Below are 17,618 nucleotides of genomic sequence, written 5' to 3'. Positions count from 1 at the left end.
GCTTTTGGCGGAATCATTCTTTTCAATACTAATCTCAGAACTCTACAACCAGAAACAAACTGCTAGAAGACGAACTTCACATTTCTTGAAAATTAATACGCACATTGATATACTCCGGCTACGCCGCTACGCCACTTTTACATCGAAAGGAAAAAGAAGAAAGAATTTGGCTTCTTTGAGGTTTTGGGTGTATTCCACCAAGATGGTGAATTTGTATTCTAGTCTATCATCAATGGATTTGAAAAGGATTGCATTTTCAGATCAGGTGTTGTCATCTCAGAGGAGGAAGATAGTTTCGCCGTGTAGCTTCGGCATCGCGCTGTTCTTCATCTTCTTGAGCGTATTGCTGTTTTGTGTTACATCCAAAGGCCCTTTTCTTCAAGGGCTGTACAATCTTGGCTCACGCGGTAATAATACTTCTTTTGTTTCTTGGACTAATAGTTCTAGTTCAAGTGCTACTCCCAATTTGCAATTTCCTTTGAATGAAACCCTTGATGCAAATGTCACTGTGAAATCTGGAAAGGGGGTGAAGGGTTTTGAGAGTGCCCCCGCGGGAGATCAGTCGGTGAAGTTTGAAGATGTGAGCTTTATTGTTGAGGGAAGTGTTGGTGCGAGAAACAGGTCACAGCCTGTTGGGGGTGCAATCTTGGTGGATGATACTGGGGGAAGAAGGGAATCTGGGGATTCCACTGCTAAGTCTGTTGGGGATGAACAGAGCTCGTGTGGCCCGGGGATTGAATCTTTGGAAGGCGGCCGTGTTGGTAATTGTTCGAGTGAGGGCAGTAATGGAGGTTTAGGTTTAGGGGATGAAGGAGTGACTGCACCTGCATCTGCTGGAAGTGACGGATCCTACAAGAACTGTGACATCTTCAATGGTAGATGGGTGAGGGATGATGCAGAGCCATATTATCCTCCTGGTTCCTGTCCTTATATCGATAGGGACTTCGATTGTCACCTGAATGGGAGACCTGATAGTGAGTATATTAAGTGGAGATGGCAGCCATATGACTGTAGCATACCCAGGTATGATTTGTATTGTGATTTCGATTAATAGAGGATCTTGGGATTACTCTATTTAGGTAATTTTGGAATGCATTGTTGCCTATATTGGTGTGGTTATAACAATTTTGACAAATTAGAGTTTGAAATTATATACTTATGGAAGCAAATGAGGACTCTTCTCGAGCTTGTTTCTAACTATAGTAATGTAGTGGACAAGATGCATACATGAATGATAGTGCAGTATGGATTGTAATTCGAACAATGCTAAATGTTTGTTGCATTATCTAAGTTTCCAGATATCTGTTGCTTTTGAACTTTAGAGCCTCCACTAAACAAGTTCTTATTCAGCTAGGCTTCTCGATACTACAGGTTCTTGTTATTGTTAAAATTAAGAAAATGAAACCTTTAACATAAGTTGTTAAGAGGGACACAGTGAATGCTTCAGATTGCTTTGCATAGAACTGATACTTATATGCTGCTGCTGGCTAGGCAAACACTATGGTACACTTCTTTTCGTTTGATGTATGAATGCACTTTTTATGTTTTCTAGGTTCAATGTGATTGATTTTCTCGAGAGACTTAGAGGGAAGAAGCTAGTATTTGTTGGCGATTCTTTGAATAGGAACATGTGGGAATCTCTTGTTTGCATTCTCCGCCATGGAGCTGCAGACAAAAGCCGAGTCTATGAGATATCTGGGAAGCACGAATTCAAAAAGAAAGGATTTTATGCTTTCCTATTTGAGGTATGTTCTCTACATTTCAAATTGAAAAATAAATATTGAAACACTCGTTTCTAATTCTTTATACTTTGGCTGTATTTGAAATTTGAAGGACTACAACTGCTCCGTAGACTTTGTTAGTTCTCCTTTCCTTGTAAAAGAATCATCCTTCAACGGAAAGAATGGCTCTGTTGAGACATTGAGACTGGATTTGATGGATGCTACAACTTCAATGTATCATGATGCAGACGTACTCATTTTCAATACCGGCCACTGGTGGACTCATGAGAAAACTTCCCGTGGGTGAGTTTGTCTTATCTCTCTCATGAAACATGGTTCCATTGGAACACATACCTTATTTTAGATACAAGTACTACTATATGTCGATTATTCCTATTATTTGTAATATTTATTTTCTTTTTATAGAGAAGGCTATTACCAGGAAGGTGATTATGTGCACCCGAGACTTAAAGTTTTGGAAGCATTCAAGAGGGCGCTCACCACTTGGGCCAGATGGGTCGATAAGAACATTGATAGTAACAAAACTGAAGTTGTTTTCAGAGGATATTCGGTCACACATTTTAGGTATGTATGTAAACCTCGGTGCCTTGCTTTGGCCTCACATATAACTTTATATGCTATTGATGTTAATCGTCGCTTGTTTTCTATTTATGACCATAGCATAATGTTTGTGAAGATTGAGGTTCTTAAGAAATGATGCTAATTTGATTTAGCTAGTTGAAAAAGGGGGAAATGCGTTTATTCTAAAAAAAAAAGACAATCTTTACCTAGAATCATGTATAACTATATGTTTAAGATATTTTATTTTCTTAGATTGTGGATGGATTGATTATATCAGGTTTAAGATTAGATTTTTTGATTGGGACTTAAATTAAATGTTTGAGAGGTGCATCTCCCATTTATTCAAAGTAATACAAGTGCATTGATAGGTGCATAATACCAAAGTGCATAATTAAAGACTTGAAATAATTGAGCTATTTATGGTCGAAGATGATCTGAAATGTTTGTTTGGTGCAGGGGTGGGCCGTGGAACGCGGGAGGTCAGTGCAGCACCGAAACGGAGCCAATAATGAAGGATGCTTATTTAGCGAAGTACCCTGCGAAAATGAGAATTCTAGAACACGTGCTGAAGGAGAGGAAAACACCGGTGGCGTATCTGAACATAAGCCGGCTGACGGATTATAGAAAGGATGGGCACCCGTCAGTGTACAGGCCGGAATCACAGAACGAAGTCCACGCGCAAGACTGCAGCCACTGGTGCTTGCCCGGAGTGCCGGATACATGGAACGAGCTGCTTTATGTCTCACTCTTGAAGAGTGGAAAGGGATGTTGGAGTGGTTCCCTTTAGATTTGTTCAATATATTTTTTGTTTGTTGTGGTGCCAAATGTATAAAAGTAGTATAATGTTTGATGCAACACACCATTGTTAATCAATTAAGTGCTTATTAAGTTTTGAATTGAAGTTCACATAAAAGAGAGGCAATAGAAATAGGATAATAGTACAAAGTAAGTGAAGGTATGAAATACAAGAGCCAATAAGGTGAGTCCTTGCCGTAGGGTGACTTGCCGGTGAGGTGGAGAGATGGAGCAACGCTATTGGTCGCTTCAAATCGCCGCCGCTGGGTTTTCAAGATGCGTGGAATTCCTCATTCCACCACATTTTTGAACTCTCACTGTGACCGCTGATTACACCAGCCGCATAGAAAGCTGAGGAGGAATTTCTATCTGGATTTAGGGGGGGTTTAAATAGATGATGTTTGTATCATTCAATCACTGTGTGTGTGTGTATGTGTGTGAGAGAGAGGTGGTAATGGTATGATGATATCATGAGCAACTTATGAATTCCCTAATCTCTCTTTCTGTAGACATTCCACCATTATCTACTTGTTATGGATTCTTGTTTCTACGATTTTGTTAGTATGATGCCAAATTCGATTTTTACTAAATGGACACAATCTCACGAATTAGGGGTTTTAGATAGAGAAAATTACCCCATAATTATGGCAAAACTTCATTGGAAAAGCCAAATCAGTATGTATTCGATTTATTGTGCACGCCCGAACTCAACATGCACGATATTACCTGCTTTAAGTAAAACCCTCACGATTTTACTCTTAGGTACTCCTCAAAAAGCCTCATACTAATGAAGTTGGGGTAACCTATATAGACCTGCCCAAGGTTTATCGAACGGACAGTTAAAACCGAAACCGTGAGAATTTACCCGAACCGAAACCGTTGATTTTTGAACCGTGGTTCGGTTCAGGTTAAAAAAATTTCGAACCGGAACCGCAAAAAATCACTGAAAAACTGTGAAACCAAGCCGGAACTGCAAAAAACCGACAGTTCGGAACCGTGAAAAACCGTACAAACCACCGGAAACCGAAACCGTAACCGCGAAACACCCTCGCGGTTCGGTTCCGGTTCGGCGATTTCCAAGAACCGGCGGTTCCGAAACCGTGGACACCTCTAAACCTATATATATGCCTGCAACTCTTCATTCTCCAATAAGATACTTATATTGTTTGCTTCCACGGTCACTTACCCATTTTCTTGTCAATGGTGCAAAACATATTTTAGCCTGAATCGAAATGGAACAATTATCTATCAGTTCAATAAGATTTCAATTAAAAATGAATATAGAAATCGTCATTCTATTTGGCCTTATACGTTATCAACATACACTTCTTACTTGTATTGATATTAACATGCAAGCTTTTGGTAATTGAGCTACTTTAGTGTGGTGTATGAGTAGCACTGCACCCACTAATTAGTGCTACTTCACCACTTTCTCTATTTCACAATCAATTAATCTTCCACTTGTATCACATTACGTGTCGCCCATTAACAACAACTACTATTATCTTTTTCTAAATTTTAGTATAAAATTAATTTCAAGAAATCATTCCAAGAGTTGAGTCACCATTTGGTGACCCCTAATCTTAATCAATGCATAGAAAAAGTTGTCCATGCGAGGTGACTCGACTCGACTCTTGGACCATTATATCTCCTATGGACTTTATTTTGCAAATTTTTTTCGTTGGTATTCCACATTTATTAATTTAGCATTCTTATCTACTTAGCAAGTGATTTCTGTCTCTTGTGATTTCCCGCTGAGCAAGTGAAGCTTACTCAAAATCAAATTAGCCATCATCAAATAATATAATAGGATAATATGTATAGTTTGTTGGAATGTAAATTTTTTTATTAAATCACATATATAGCTGTGGTAAAATTTAAGAGTCGTTACATATAGTGAAAATAAAAATTAGTTAATTTCTAGAAATTCGAATAAATTGCTTAGAATAAATTTAATCAATTTTACCATTGTACTATATTGACCAAAAATTATTTAATACATCTAAAATTTATTATAAATAAAATGTAGTTTCCACTATCCATTTTGAATAGTTCTCACCATTTACTTTATATCATTCCTAGCTAGGTTTTTAACAAGAAATACATACTACTACATGGTTAATAAAGCGGCATCTATTTAAATGATAGAAAGTGGGAAATTTTGAGCGGTGTGAACCGAAAATAAGGAGAAACAATATTAGATTGGCCGACACAAAAATCATTAAAGTAATACTACTATCAATAAAGACGTCTACTTTTATAGTACTGGAATATATTTTATCGTGAGTCACCAAGTTTCAACAGCTACCTAATTCACAGCCCAAAACAACTCATGAATATCCAAAAATTTAAAAATAGGGGATTCACATTATATTTCTTGCTTGAATATGTAACAATGATCTCATATACAATAACTATTTAGAAGCTAAAATTTTTAAATATTGACTAAATAGTAAAAAAAACAAGATTTTCTTAAAATACTAGGTAGATTCCAATCTTATAAATAAACTAATCGAGCTTACTAAGTAGTAATTAGTACTTGGTTTAATGAGTTCCCAAAGAAACCGAGTGGTGAAGACTTGTCTGTAAATAGTGATGTAAGGTTCAAACTCCGCCGTCTTCTATCTAGGTAAAACAACTTTAGTGAATGAATATACAAATCTCACTATCAATATACGTCATATATACGTATATATATTTATAATATTTACATATTACAGTAGTAAAAGATACTCCTAAATACAAGTATAGTACATTGACAGATGTAAACTAAGTGTAGCACAATCATTTCCACTATTATGCAATTATTTCGGCCCACTAGAACCGATGCAGCCCATAAAAGGCTAGATACGATAGACGACCTTTTATATATTTCAGCCCAAAGAAAAATTAAAATTTTGGTATTAATTATCCACAACTTAAGATTTGTCAATCAAGTGGATCGCAATAGGCCCAAACATATATAGTCCTTTTATTATAAGATCAGTGTTAATATTTTAAAACTATATTATATCTCTAGCCAATGTTCCTTGAAATCGGCTATCATATTTTAATCATAGTATTTTGAATGTATATTGAATTTGAAAATCCATGAAGAACATCCAATCCAACCATAAAAATCCTAGTTAATAGAAATGTATAGGATTCAGTGCCAACCGTACTCATTCTTTCACCTATAAACAACATGGAATAACGCAATTTTCATGAATATCAATAATATTAAATCATATGTTGCTATTTTCCAGTGAGGAAAAGGTGAAAGATAATGGCGCACCTCCATGATTAGGGTTACGACTTACGAGACGATGATAATATAATAATTCAACAACTTGATTTGCTCGCCTCTTCTATTTATGTCCTATTGACTAACCATTTAAAATAGCATCACTTTATCCTACAAATGGTTAAAGCCCAAAGAATCTATGCATCTTTTTGACTGTTAACTCCAATCCAAGACTATATTACAATCCACTTGCAATAAGTACTCATTCAACAACGTAATAAATTAATTAATTAGTCTCAACAATTTTTATTTTATCAAGGGATATGATGCCAGGTGCCAACATGATAAGGGTAATTCCTTTATCAAGATGCCGGAGACGATAAAAGAGAAGTCCCGGGAGGCAGAATCTCGTCGACAACTCAAGGTTTAAACAAAGTGCATAAAATAAAACATAAAGAGACTAAATTCATATATTCCTCCCCAATGAAAATAACAATAGGTCCTATTTATAATACTCCTACGAATAACCTAACTTGGTGAATAAGATAACAAATATATGGAAAATATATGATAATATAATAATAAAGATATGGTAGATATTTCCGAAGATATACTCGTATCACAACACAGCCACTTATCAATATTAGCCTTAGGGCTGGGATGTTTGCAAAGCTTGTTCAACAAGGAAATTAATGATTAACCCAAGAAACTGTTACATGATTTCAAATTAAATTTCTGTTATTTAACCATGAAAAGAAAATATAAAGAAGAAGAATTGGATTTTCTGACTAAAATAAGTTAATTGATTGAATTATATGAGCCATGGCCCATGTAACGAGGGGAATGAATTGGTTTAAGTCATTACAGCTTATAATTAAATACTATCGTGTATCCATGTTGCTTTAGCTATATTATATTTCTAGATTTCCTACCCTGAAATATTTTTTAATTAAAGATAATACCGGGATTTAAATATGTTTTAAAGTAAATAAACAATTCTGGATATGGATATATGAAGTGTTCTGTCTAGGCTATGACACTATTTTCTATCAAGATAGACTAAATTCTAAAGCCTAATCGTGAGTGTAGCAGTAAAAGTCAACTAGTAAGTCCTCAAAACAAAATTAACAAAAAGAAGTAAAAGTCAATTAGTAATTAAATTTAGCCAACCAAAGACGTCGTGATTGTTCATAATTATAGTTTACCATGTATTATAATAACCCTTTTCAATCCCAAAATTTTCTATTCATCCACGTGTTTTTTCACAAATGACAAGCAACGTAATAGATTCATATTTTGAAGTACTAGGAGTCTAAGGTAGAAGCAAAATGATAGCCTTCTACAAGTTCTTTTATCCAAATAAATGCATACAATACTCAATAATAAAAAGAGTGACATATAAAATTGAGGGAAGAGCCCTATTATTCTCATGGACCATATGTTGTTGGGCATGACATATAGCACAATATACACTTTGGAAAGACATAGTATTCCATCTTTAACATAAATAACTTCTTCCACCTCAAATTATGCAATGCTTTTCATTTTGGCACGATAATTAAGAAATTAGTCTTTAGTGAGTTAAGTTAATAAATTTGCTGGAGAAAATAGAATAAAACAAGATGAAATGTAGGAGTATCATTTATCTTACGGTCCCAATAAAAAAATGAATTACCTAGTAATCTGGGACGGAAAAGTATATGATTCATGATCTCTTTCGATGCTACTTTAACTACTACTCGTGCCGCAAATTTTCATTACTCAATCTTATTTCAAAATGGTGATTTTTATATTTCTCTTGTTCATCTTTGATAACCCAATCATCATGCATGCATGTTGGTTTTATATTTTATCTCTATGCAGTGCAAAACCCATGATGATCATGACTCACATAATTTGCGATTAAAAAAGTACAACTCCTATATTACTAAAATGAAAAATGTTTGCCAGTTAATAATTCATTGATCATTTCATAAATAAGTACGTATATATCAATTTCGTAAAAATAAGAAGCTACAAGATTTTAAAAGTGGAATTCATTCAACCATGTAAGTATATCTCAGTTGGTGAAAGACATATATATGAATGAAAATTTTGTAAAATATTCATCAATCTAATGAAGCTTCACATCAATATTGTGCACGCGGGAATCAAATATATGCAGGTGGATGACAACTATCCCTACCACAACGTAAGCATTCTTTGCTTTAAGGAGCAGTATAATAATTTAAAATAGTTATATATGGAGTAAATAGCTATGTGTACTCGGTATATTTACAAGGTTGGAAATACCCTTGAACATTTTATTATCATTACAAAGAAAATAAATATGCTGTTGGAATCACAAATTATTATTTTACACATTTATACATGCAATTAAAGAAGTATATGCAGAAGTGTAAGTAGGATTTATCGTCTTCTAAACGATAAAGTATAAAACCATGGAACTAGTTCATATAATTTCATTATAATTTTAATTTCCTCATATAAAATCGAAGTTATCTAAGTATTTGCGCAATAAGTGTTCATTAATATACTCCACCTTCAAACAATTTATATTAACATAATATACTACTTAATTGGATTATTCATTAATATACTCCACCTTCAAACAATTATGTTCCGCGACCATATTATATTGTTCCAATATATTATACAACTAGTACATTTTTATCTTGGATCAAGGGATGCCTTGATCCAAGAGACAAAGAAAGATTAAAGAACATGAACTGGGACCAATGGAACATAGTGTCTTGCAACAAGGCAAAAATATTATTACATTGTTACACAAAAATAAGCAAATCAGTGTGACGAAACGAAGTGTAAATCGTGTAACTGACTTACTATAAATATAAATGTATAGCTGGGCATTAATTAGACATTAAATTGTGCAACTTAAATCCTACGCGCAGATTAATTCACATGTGGAAAATTCAACGCTAAACATATATGACTATACGTAGCATTAATTACTTTCACCTTCAATTCAATAAGTTTGATTATTTTTGGAGTGTTGGTTTCGGTAAAAGGACTAATATATTAGAGTAAAAAATGTTCTATTTTGGGTACGTAGCTTGTGTGCGTCAGTAGATATTTCACAATTTTAGCAAAGCAAGATAACTACGAGCCATATGCACGCGAGACTCTAAGAGATAGGGTTAAGAAAATCTAACAACGTATTCTAAAAAGGGTAATAATGAGCGTATTTTAGTAAATTGGCAAATATATGTATATATATCTAGAGGGATGCATTAATATACTAACTAATTTACAGTAATAACTAATAACTTTCAATTCTATGTATTAAAATTATCAACACAAAGACATAATTATATCAATACAACATGTAAATTTAAATATCAACACAAAGACATAAGTTTATCAACATAAGAAAATTGATAAATTTATGTCTTTGTATTGATATTTTTAACATACAAAATTGATATTTAGTTATTAGTTATTACTATAAAAATTTATTATTTGATCACATCCCTATATCTAGAAAGTATCATCCGAATATGTTATAAATAAGTCATTCATTCTCCCTCCTATAAAAGGCTTTATAAAAAAAATTATTAATTCATTTATAACGGATCTCATGACCACTATTTTTAATCATGTAAAACAAAAAAGAATTTCAATACAATTAATCTGTAGTATTTTTTTTTATCATGATTCAGTTTTTACTTATTTCATATTTTATCTTAATATAAAATTATCTAAACAATAGAACGACACCTTAAATTGATTTGTTGCTCGGACAATTCACAATGAACTCACGAGCGTACTTGGACTTAATTTAACCGTCCATATAAAGCATAACCTTTTTTATTTGTTTATTTGAAAGAGAATTTTTACTTTACAGTTATAATATGATTACTTACGCATATTATACAGTAGTGTGATAAACTTCGGATATTCTTTTTTGTTCAACTCAAAAGATAAGGCTCATTTCTTTATTTTCATAATAATTTCCGAACCACAGTCGTATATATATATATTTACATAGAAATTGACCCAAACATATTGTATATAATTGCTCCTAATTGCAAAAAGAGATAAGATTTATTCAAAGTGCTAAATCAACAATGGTCCTAAGTTTTGCTATAAATATAATAAAAGCAGTATTAATTTTCTTACGTTGTCTAAGAAAGAATTTTTGTATGGACAATTTTTATTGTCTTCAGGCTGCCAAATGTGTCACGCTAGCTAGCCAGTACATATAATTATTGATGAGTATTATTGGTCCAAAGATAAGTTGGGAATTTTATGTTTCTGAAAAAAGGAAATTGTTTTTATGCGATCACTTATCTTAGCCATTCGTTCCATTTCAAGCGTGATGTTTTCATTTTGTAATTGTTAAGGATGAAGTTCCTTAACGATAGAAAATCGCGTCGAACGTCGCGGGAACTTTGCCCGTCGATTAATCCGGCGTCGAAATTTCGTGCTTTGTGTACGAGAGAAAAACGATAAATTGCGTGAAAAAGTATTTTATTTCTTGAGGGAAAGAATAAAATACACGCCTATTTATAACTAAGGACCCTAGGGTTGATTCGACTTCGATTCGGGAAAGAATCAACAAAGAAAACCCGAAAAGAAGCTTAACGAGCACTCAACGATTAAAATAATTAAACTAGAATATTCTTTAACTAACTACCGAAAATAAAGGACTCTAAATAAGGAAAATATCACAATCCCATGCAGCTATCGTGCGACGAAGTCGCCGTACCGTGCTGGCCTCCGCGTTTGCCTCCGTTCCGATCGGTCTTGACGCCTTGGTTCCGCCTGCCGATGCTCCGTCGCCACGTTCGTGTCGACGTCAAGTTCCGCTTCTTGCGACGCCTCGCGCTTCTTTAGTCTTGCCGACGGGGGTCCCGTAACAACTCCTCCTCCCCTAGAAAGCTCCTTGTCCTCAAGGAGAGATGAGAACTTCCTTTGTACCAGATTGCTGGCTCCCACGTTGGACTATCACCAGCATCATCCGACCAGTCCAGCTGAACCTCCTCAACTGCCGCCCCATTACGCCAAACCGTCCTACTACCCAACACCCGCACCGGGCGCGCAACCGGTTTTCCTCTTGCGAATAAGGGTGGAAGCTCCGAGTAAACCCCAGTGGCACTTTCCACAAACGGCTTCCTTCCGGCAACTGCAAGCGATAGGCCACCTGACCAATTCTTTTCAACACCTCGAAAGGACCATAGAAGCGTCGTGATAGCTTTGAAGACAACGGCTTTGCCACCGAATGCTGCCTGTATTGCTGTAGTTTGAGTAACACCTTATCCCCCACGTTAAATTCCACCTCGCGACGATGCATATTAGTAGCCTTCTGCATTCGTTGCTGCGCTGGCTCCAAATTTTGCCGAAGCGACACCATAGTCTCCCGACGCTGTCGGATCTGCGAAGCTACAACTGGGGGAGTCCTCGACGACGGCTGTGCCATGATCAAGGGTGGGGGCTCGCGTCCGTACAAAGCCTCGAAAGGTGATGTCCCTAACCCATCATGATGGAAACAGTTTAAGGCGAGCTCGGCCCAAGGTAAAAAATTCGCCCACTTAGTCAGGCTGTCTGCAGTGAATGCCCAGAGATATTGCTCCAGACCCTGATTCCTAACCTCCATCTACCCATCCGTTTGAGGGTGATATGCCGTGGAAAAATGAAGCTTAGTTCCGCTGAGGCGAAGCATCTCCTCCCAAACTTCATTCAATAAAACAAGGTCCCGATCCGACACCAAGGTCTTAGGAAACCCATGGTGCTTGACCACTGTCTCGACGAACAAGTTTGCAATCTTCAAAGCATTGTAGCGAACTGGTAGTAAGGCGAAGTGAGCGTACTTCGAAAGGCGATCTACAACGACCATAACTCCTGTGTAACCGCGTGATGGCGGAAGCCCCGTAATGAAGTCCATCGAAACATCCTCCCAAACCTGCGAAGGGATAGGAAGTGGTTGCAAAAGCCCCGCCGGTTTCTGAGTGGAGTACTTGGTAGTTCGACAATCGTAACAAGAATTGGCAAACTTCTTAACATCTTTACGTATCCCTCTCCAGTAGAACGATGTTGCCAATCGCTTAAACGTTCTATCCACACCTGGGTGGCCAGCTGTCGGAGATGAGTGATGTTCTTGTAAGAGTGTAGTTTTTGCCTCGGAGTCTCGGCTCACATAAACACGACGGTTAAAGTATAGCAACCCATCCACTAAAGACACCGCCGGGTCCGCCTTTCCGTGCTGCAGCGCCGCCTGTAATTCAATCAAGTTAGGCGTGGTGTGTGTCTCTCGTCGCAGAAGCTCCCAAACATCCGGGACCAGGTGTGCGACGCCATCAAGGCCTGCCCGAGGTCCTCCGCCGTGTCCAGGGGCTCACTGTCCGTCGCGGTCTCCCCCGCCACGCCCTCTTCAGCCGATGTCACGGTTTCGCCATCCGGCACGTCCATATCCCGTCTTGACAAAGCATCCGGCACTTTATTGGAAGTCCCGGTCTTGTATTCGATACGGAACTTGTACCCCATCAATTTCTGGGCGTAAAACTGTTGGTCTGGAGTTTGAATTATTTGCTGAAGCAACTCCTTTAGGCTCTTCTGATCACTGCAAATGACGAACTCCCAGCCCAACAAATATTGGCGCCATTTTTGTGCCGCTTCTACAATGGCATATAATTCCTTATGATAGGTTGAGGAGACTCGTCGCTTTGGACCCAACTTCTTACTAAAGAATGCCAAGGGGTGTCCGTCTTGAAGCAATATTGCCCCAATTTTGAAATCCGACGCGTTAGTCTCCAAGTAAAAAGTACGCTCGAAATTTGGCAGCCACAGGACAGGGGCGGAAGACATTGCCTGTTTATGTGCTGCAAAACCGTCGGCTGCCGCAGGAGTCCACACAAAACTATCCTTCTTCAATAGCTCTGTCAGCGGTCCAGCAATGGAAGCATAATGCTCAATGAAACGACAGTAGTACCCAGCCCGAGAAAGCCCCGCAACTGTTTCACCGTCGTGGGAGTCGGCCATGCCACCATTGCTCCGATCTTTGCCGGGTCAGCCTTCAGATTATCTCCGTTAAGAAGGTGACCTAAATATTCCACCGTAGAGCATGCGAAAGTGCACTTCAACAACTTCACAAAAAAATGATGAGCCTTGAGGATATTCAGCACCTCATGAATGTGATGGGCATGAGCTAACATCGACGGGCTATAGATGAGTATATCGTCAAAAAACACTATCACTGATTGACGTAAGAGGGGCATGAAAATTTCATTCATAACTGCCTGAAACGTAGAGGGGACGTTAGTCAGCCCGAACAACATCACCAGAAACTCAAAATGGTCGTCATGAGTACGAAACGCAGTTTTGAAAATATCCTCGTCGCTCATGCGAATCTGGCGGTAGCCCGATCGCAAGTTTAACTTTGTGAAGAACCTCGCCGCTCCTAATTCATTGAATAGCTCATCCGTCGTTGGAATGGGGAAGTGATCGGGGACGGTTGCTGCGATCAGGGCCCTGTAATCGATGCAGAACCTAAAGGACCCATCTTTCTTCCTGATTAACAGAACTGGTGAGGAGAACAGGCTCTGGCTCGGACGGATCAACCCCGACCCCAACATATCTCTCACCTGTTTCTCTATTTCATTTTTCTGGAAGTAGGGATAACGATATGGCTTCACATTAATCGGTTTGGTGTGCGGTAAGAGGTGGATCTTGTGGTCAAAGCGCCGTTTGGGATGCATGCCCGTCGGAAGACCAAAGACCTCTCCGTGCGATTCTAGCACGCTCCAAATTTCGTCCGACAGGTCCCGTGGGAATGACAGTGATCCATTGGTCACCAGCACCTGATCATCCGTCGCTGGTGCTTGAATCAACTCATATAGCTCCGCCCCCCCTTGAAGTGTCAGAAGGGTCGAGAATGTTTTCAAATAGACCTCTTCAGCCGATGGCGGAACGAGCTTAAGGCAAACCCTCTTCCCATTCCTGTTGAATTCCAACGTGCCATCGACATAGTCGCTAGTCACCCTGCGCATCTGCTTTAGCCACATCCTTCCTAGTATCACATCAGGACCATGCACGGGCAGGATGTGTAGGTCGACCAAGAAAACATGCTTCTGAATTACCACTCTGGTCTGTACGCTGGCCATAGAACACAGCAAAGACTCTTTGTTCCCCACGTACACCCGGAATGGGCGTATCTGCTGTAGGGGAAGAGCCAGACTCTCCGCCACACTAGGGTGCAAAAAATTGCGGGAGCTCCCAGAATCTACCAGAATCCTCACCGACCTGTCGCCAATTAACCTGCACAATTCAATGTCATCCTCTCTCTGCTGGCCATCAAACGCATAAATGTGGGATAAATCTGCTGATATCACTAGCTGGTCAGTCTGATCTTCCTGGAGGTCCTCCGATTCCTCGTCCGACTCCCCATTCGCACCCATGTATACCAAAAACGGCCCCTGCAAGAGTGTCCCGCAACCCACTTCTCCGGGCAGTACCAACATAGTCCGAGTTTAGAGCGTTCCGATCGTTCTGCTGCCGACAGCCGCACTACTGGCAGCTTAGAAAACTCCGATCCCTTGGAGAGGGTTGGCCGATTCGGCTGGACCGGGGGTGCCGGCAAAGCCAGCTGCTGTTCCGTCTGCGCTATCGGTCGCGAGTCGCGATTCTGCCAAAACCGACGTTGACCACCCGACGGCGGTGGGGGTCTCTCAATACAGCTATCGTACTCGGTTGCTAAAGCCATTGCTGCTGCCACCGAGGACGGATTTTGATGTTTCACCTAAATTTTCAACAAGCCGCTGAAGACCCTCGACGTAGATTGGCAGTAAAATATACTCCGGAACCTCGCTTACCCTGTTTATCATTGTCTCAAAAGCAGTGTGGTACTCTGTCAATGAACCCGACTGGCACAGTTTGGCAATCAAACCAATGAACTTCTGAAAGTACTGTGGATCAAAGCGTCGACGCACGTCCTCCAAAAAATCCGGCCAACGTGCATGCGAATTTATATTAAGTCACATATTGGGCCCAGTCAGGGATCTAAGGAAGAATTTGGACATGGCCTCACCCAATTAGCTTTTCACTAATTAAATTGAACCCACAATTTAATACAAGCTTATATTGGAATATTACAAGCAGCCACTACAGAAGTAATATTGCACTGCCTTTCCAAATCTGAAATTACAAGTATTCCAGGTTTCCTTTTAGTGTGTTACATTCATTTCCCGCGCTTAACATAGAAACATCCATTAATTAATCAATGTCTGCTATGGACTTAATTAATTAACATATTTTAATCTCCAAGAGTGGACTTAGCAAGAAACTCTTATTTATTATTCATAGAGTAATCAAACTCCAACTAGCTAGGTTCCGACATTTCAATAAGGCTTATAAATAATCGGACTGACATTTCAACCTTTCACGATAGGCAGTGTAGGCCTATCTAGGTTGTGAAATTCTTATTTTTTCTTTGTTCAGAACTGACCGTGTTACCTTAAATTGGACGCGGTCCACAACCGGTCTACTAAAACAAAGACTTAGACTTTGTTACGTTCGCTTATACATTTAAATATGCAATAAACATCCATTAAATGTAAAACATAACAACATTATGACAAAAATAATCTGTTGCATTTACTTGGAAAATAATAATTAGAGTTTTACAGTATTCAATCACTCGAAAGGTGATTTCTAGTATACAAACCCTAACACTAACTGGATCGCGGATCGCTTCCAGCATTCTCTCCATCGTCGTCCCAACCCTAGTTATCAGGACCAGTTGGGCGTGGGAGTTCTCCACTAGCTGCGTCATCATTTGCTCCATGCGGAGCTTCCATCCATCGTCGCCTTGAGCAGCCTCCTCTTGCTCCGTCCTCTGGGTGGCCACCACTACCAGTTGGGGCCTCTGTTGCTTGCTAGAGCTCGTTGTGTGTTCAGCTGGCCGCTGCCTCTCCTCCTGCTGGCCCTTTTGTTGCTCCCTCTAGCCGGTGGCGTAGAAGCAAAGCTTCCTCCCACTGCACGCCTTCTCAAGTACCTGTATTCTAACAAAGAAATCCAGGTCAAATAGTTTAGGTTTGGGGCATCGGCGGGGGTGCTCTACACTCTCTTGGATCTCCAAGATCCAGTTTCTCCTCAAGTATGCTCCTAGGAGATGGTGGATGTTTAAGTGGCGGGCAGGTCGGGTAGCAATCTGATTTATGGAGTAAGCCAGCCAAAAGCCCAGATTGAATTTCCTCTGCTCCCTCATGCTCCACATGAAGTAGAGCTCCGCCAGGGTGATGGTAGCAATGGTATTGGCTTGACCCAGCAGGTTGCAGCCTAGGTAGACCTGGGTGAGGCGAAGCACTGGGTCGGCGTGCACAAACCGAACCGGACCGGCGGTTAACCGACGGTTCGGGCCCGCCGGTTCATGAACCGGAACCGGGCCCGAAACTGGCGGTTTGAACCGTCCAGCGGTTTCCCGGGTCTTAAGGGCCGGTTCAGGTTTGCAAATTTATTGAACCGTGAACCGGCGGTTCGGCGGTTTGAACCGCCAGTTCAACGGGTCAAATAGTGTTAAGTAGGCTAGGGGATCGTAGGGGTTCAGGTATGGTTTAGGCTAACCGGCGGTTTTCTGGAAAAACCGGCGGTTTTCGTTAGAAACCACCGGTTTTCGGTCAGAAACCACCGGTTTGGCAGCCAGTTTCCGCCGGTTCCGGTGACTTTTCAGAGGCTAGGTCGTAGGTGCAGTGTTTAAGCCTGCAAAACCGGTCATAAACCGCCGATTTTCTGACCCAAACCGTCGACGAACCGCCGATTTAGTTGCTTGATCAAACAGACTACCCAAGAGTACTCAGTCACTCCTTATACCTGCTTTCACTGGAGTGAGTTAGGCATGAGCAGTGGAATGTCGTCCACCACACAAACCTCGGCTCCATCTCTGTAAGGCTTCATCATTTCCGGGCAGCTCGCCTGTCATCAGATAGTTGGCCATGTCCGCAAACCATGGCTCCTTCTGCCTGTGTTGGATCTCTCTCCCTTGGTTAACTTGATCAATCATCTCAGCTCGGTTGATCCACTGAAGGCTGGACGTTGACTTGATCAGGTACAAGTGCTCCTCAGGGAAAGCGTCAGGAATGGCTTCCCTATTGTCTTCTTGCATAATTCGGCTTAAGTGATCAACCACTCTATTCTCGCTCTCCTTCTTGTCAACTGCCTCCCAATCAAACTCTTGCAACAGGAGTACTCATCTAATCAGCCGCGGTTTTGACTCTTTCTTCAACAGAAGATACTTGATAGCCGCATGGTCTGTGTATACAATCACCTTTGCGCCCAGCAGGTAG

At 39.7% G+C, this 17,618-nt stretch overlaps 1 protein-coding gene across 1 annotated transcript; it reads left to right on the top strand.

The window, feature by feature from the left end:
- Positions 1-3,199, top strand: LOC121798809 (protein trichome birefringence-like 2). The gene is made up of 5 exons (XM_042198001.1): positions 1-1,023; positions 1,553-1,745; positions 1,834-2,024; positions 2,148-2,306; positions 2,760-3,199. Exons 1-5 carry the CDS (start codon positions 203-205, stop codon positions 3,088-3,090), a joined length of 1,695 nt encoding a protein of 564 aa, XP_042053935.1. The 5' UTR covers positions 1-202; the 3' UTR covers positions 3,091-3,199.
- Positions 3,200-17,618: the final 14,419 nt, after the last annotated feature.

This window comes from Salvia splendens, chromosome 4 (genome assembly GCF_004379255.2).
Source record: "Salvia splendens isolate huo1 chromosome 4, SspV2, whole genome shotgun sequence".
Lineage (NCBI taxonomy): Eukaryota > Viridiplantae > Streptophyta > Magnoliopsida > Lamiales > Lamiaceae > Salvia > Salvia splendens.
Note: the sequence above shows the minus strand (reverse complement) of the source record. Positions and strands in the feature narration are given on the sequence as shown.

Coding starts and splice junctions, on each gene's coding strand:
- LOC121798809 (XM_042198001.1), top strand. CDS start 203: ATGGTGAATTTGTATTCTAGTCTATCATCAATGGATTTGAAAAGGATT. Junction 1,024..1,552: donor TATGACTGTAGCATACCCAG/GTATGATTTGTA, acceptor TATGTTTTCTAG/GTTCAATGTGATTGATTTTC. Junction 2,307..2,759: donor TATTCGGTCACACATTTTAG/GTATGTATGTAA, acceptor TGTTTGGTGCAG/GGGTGGGCCGTGGAACGCGG.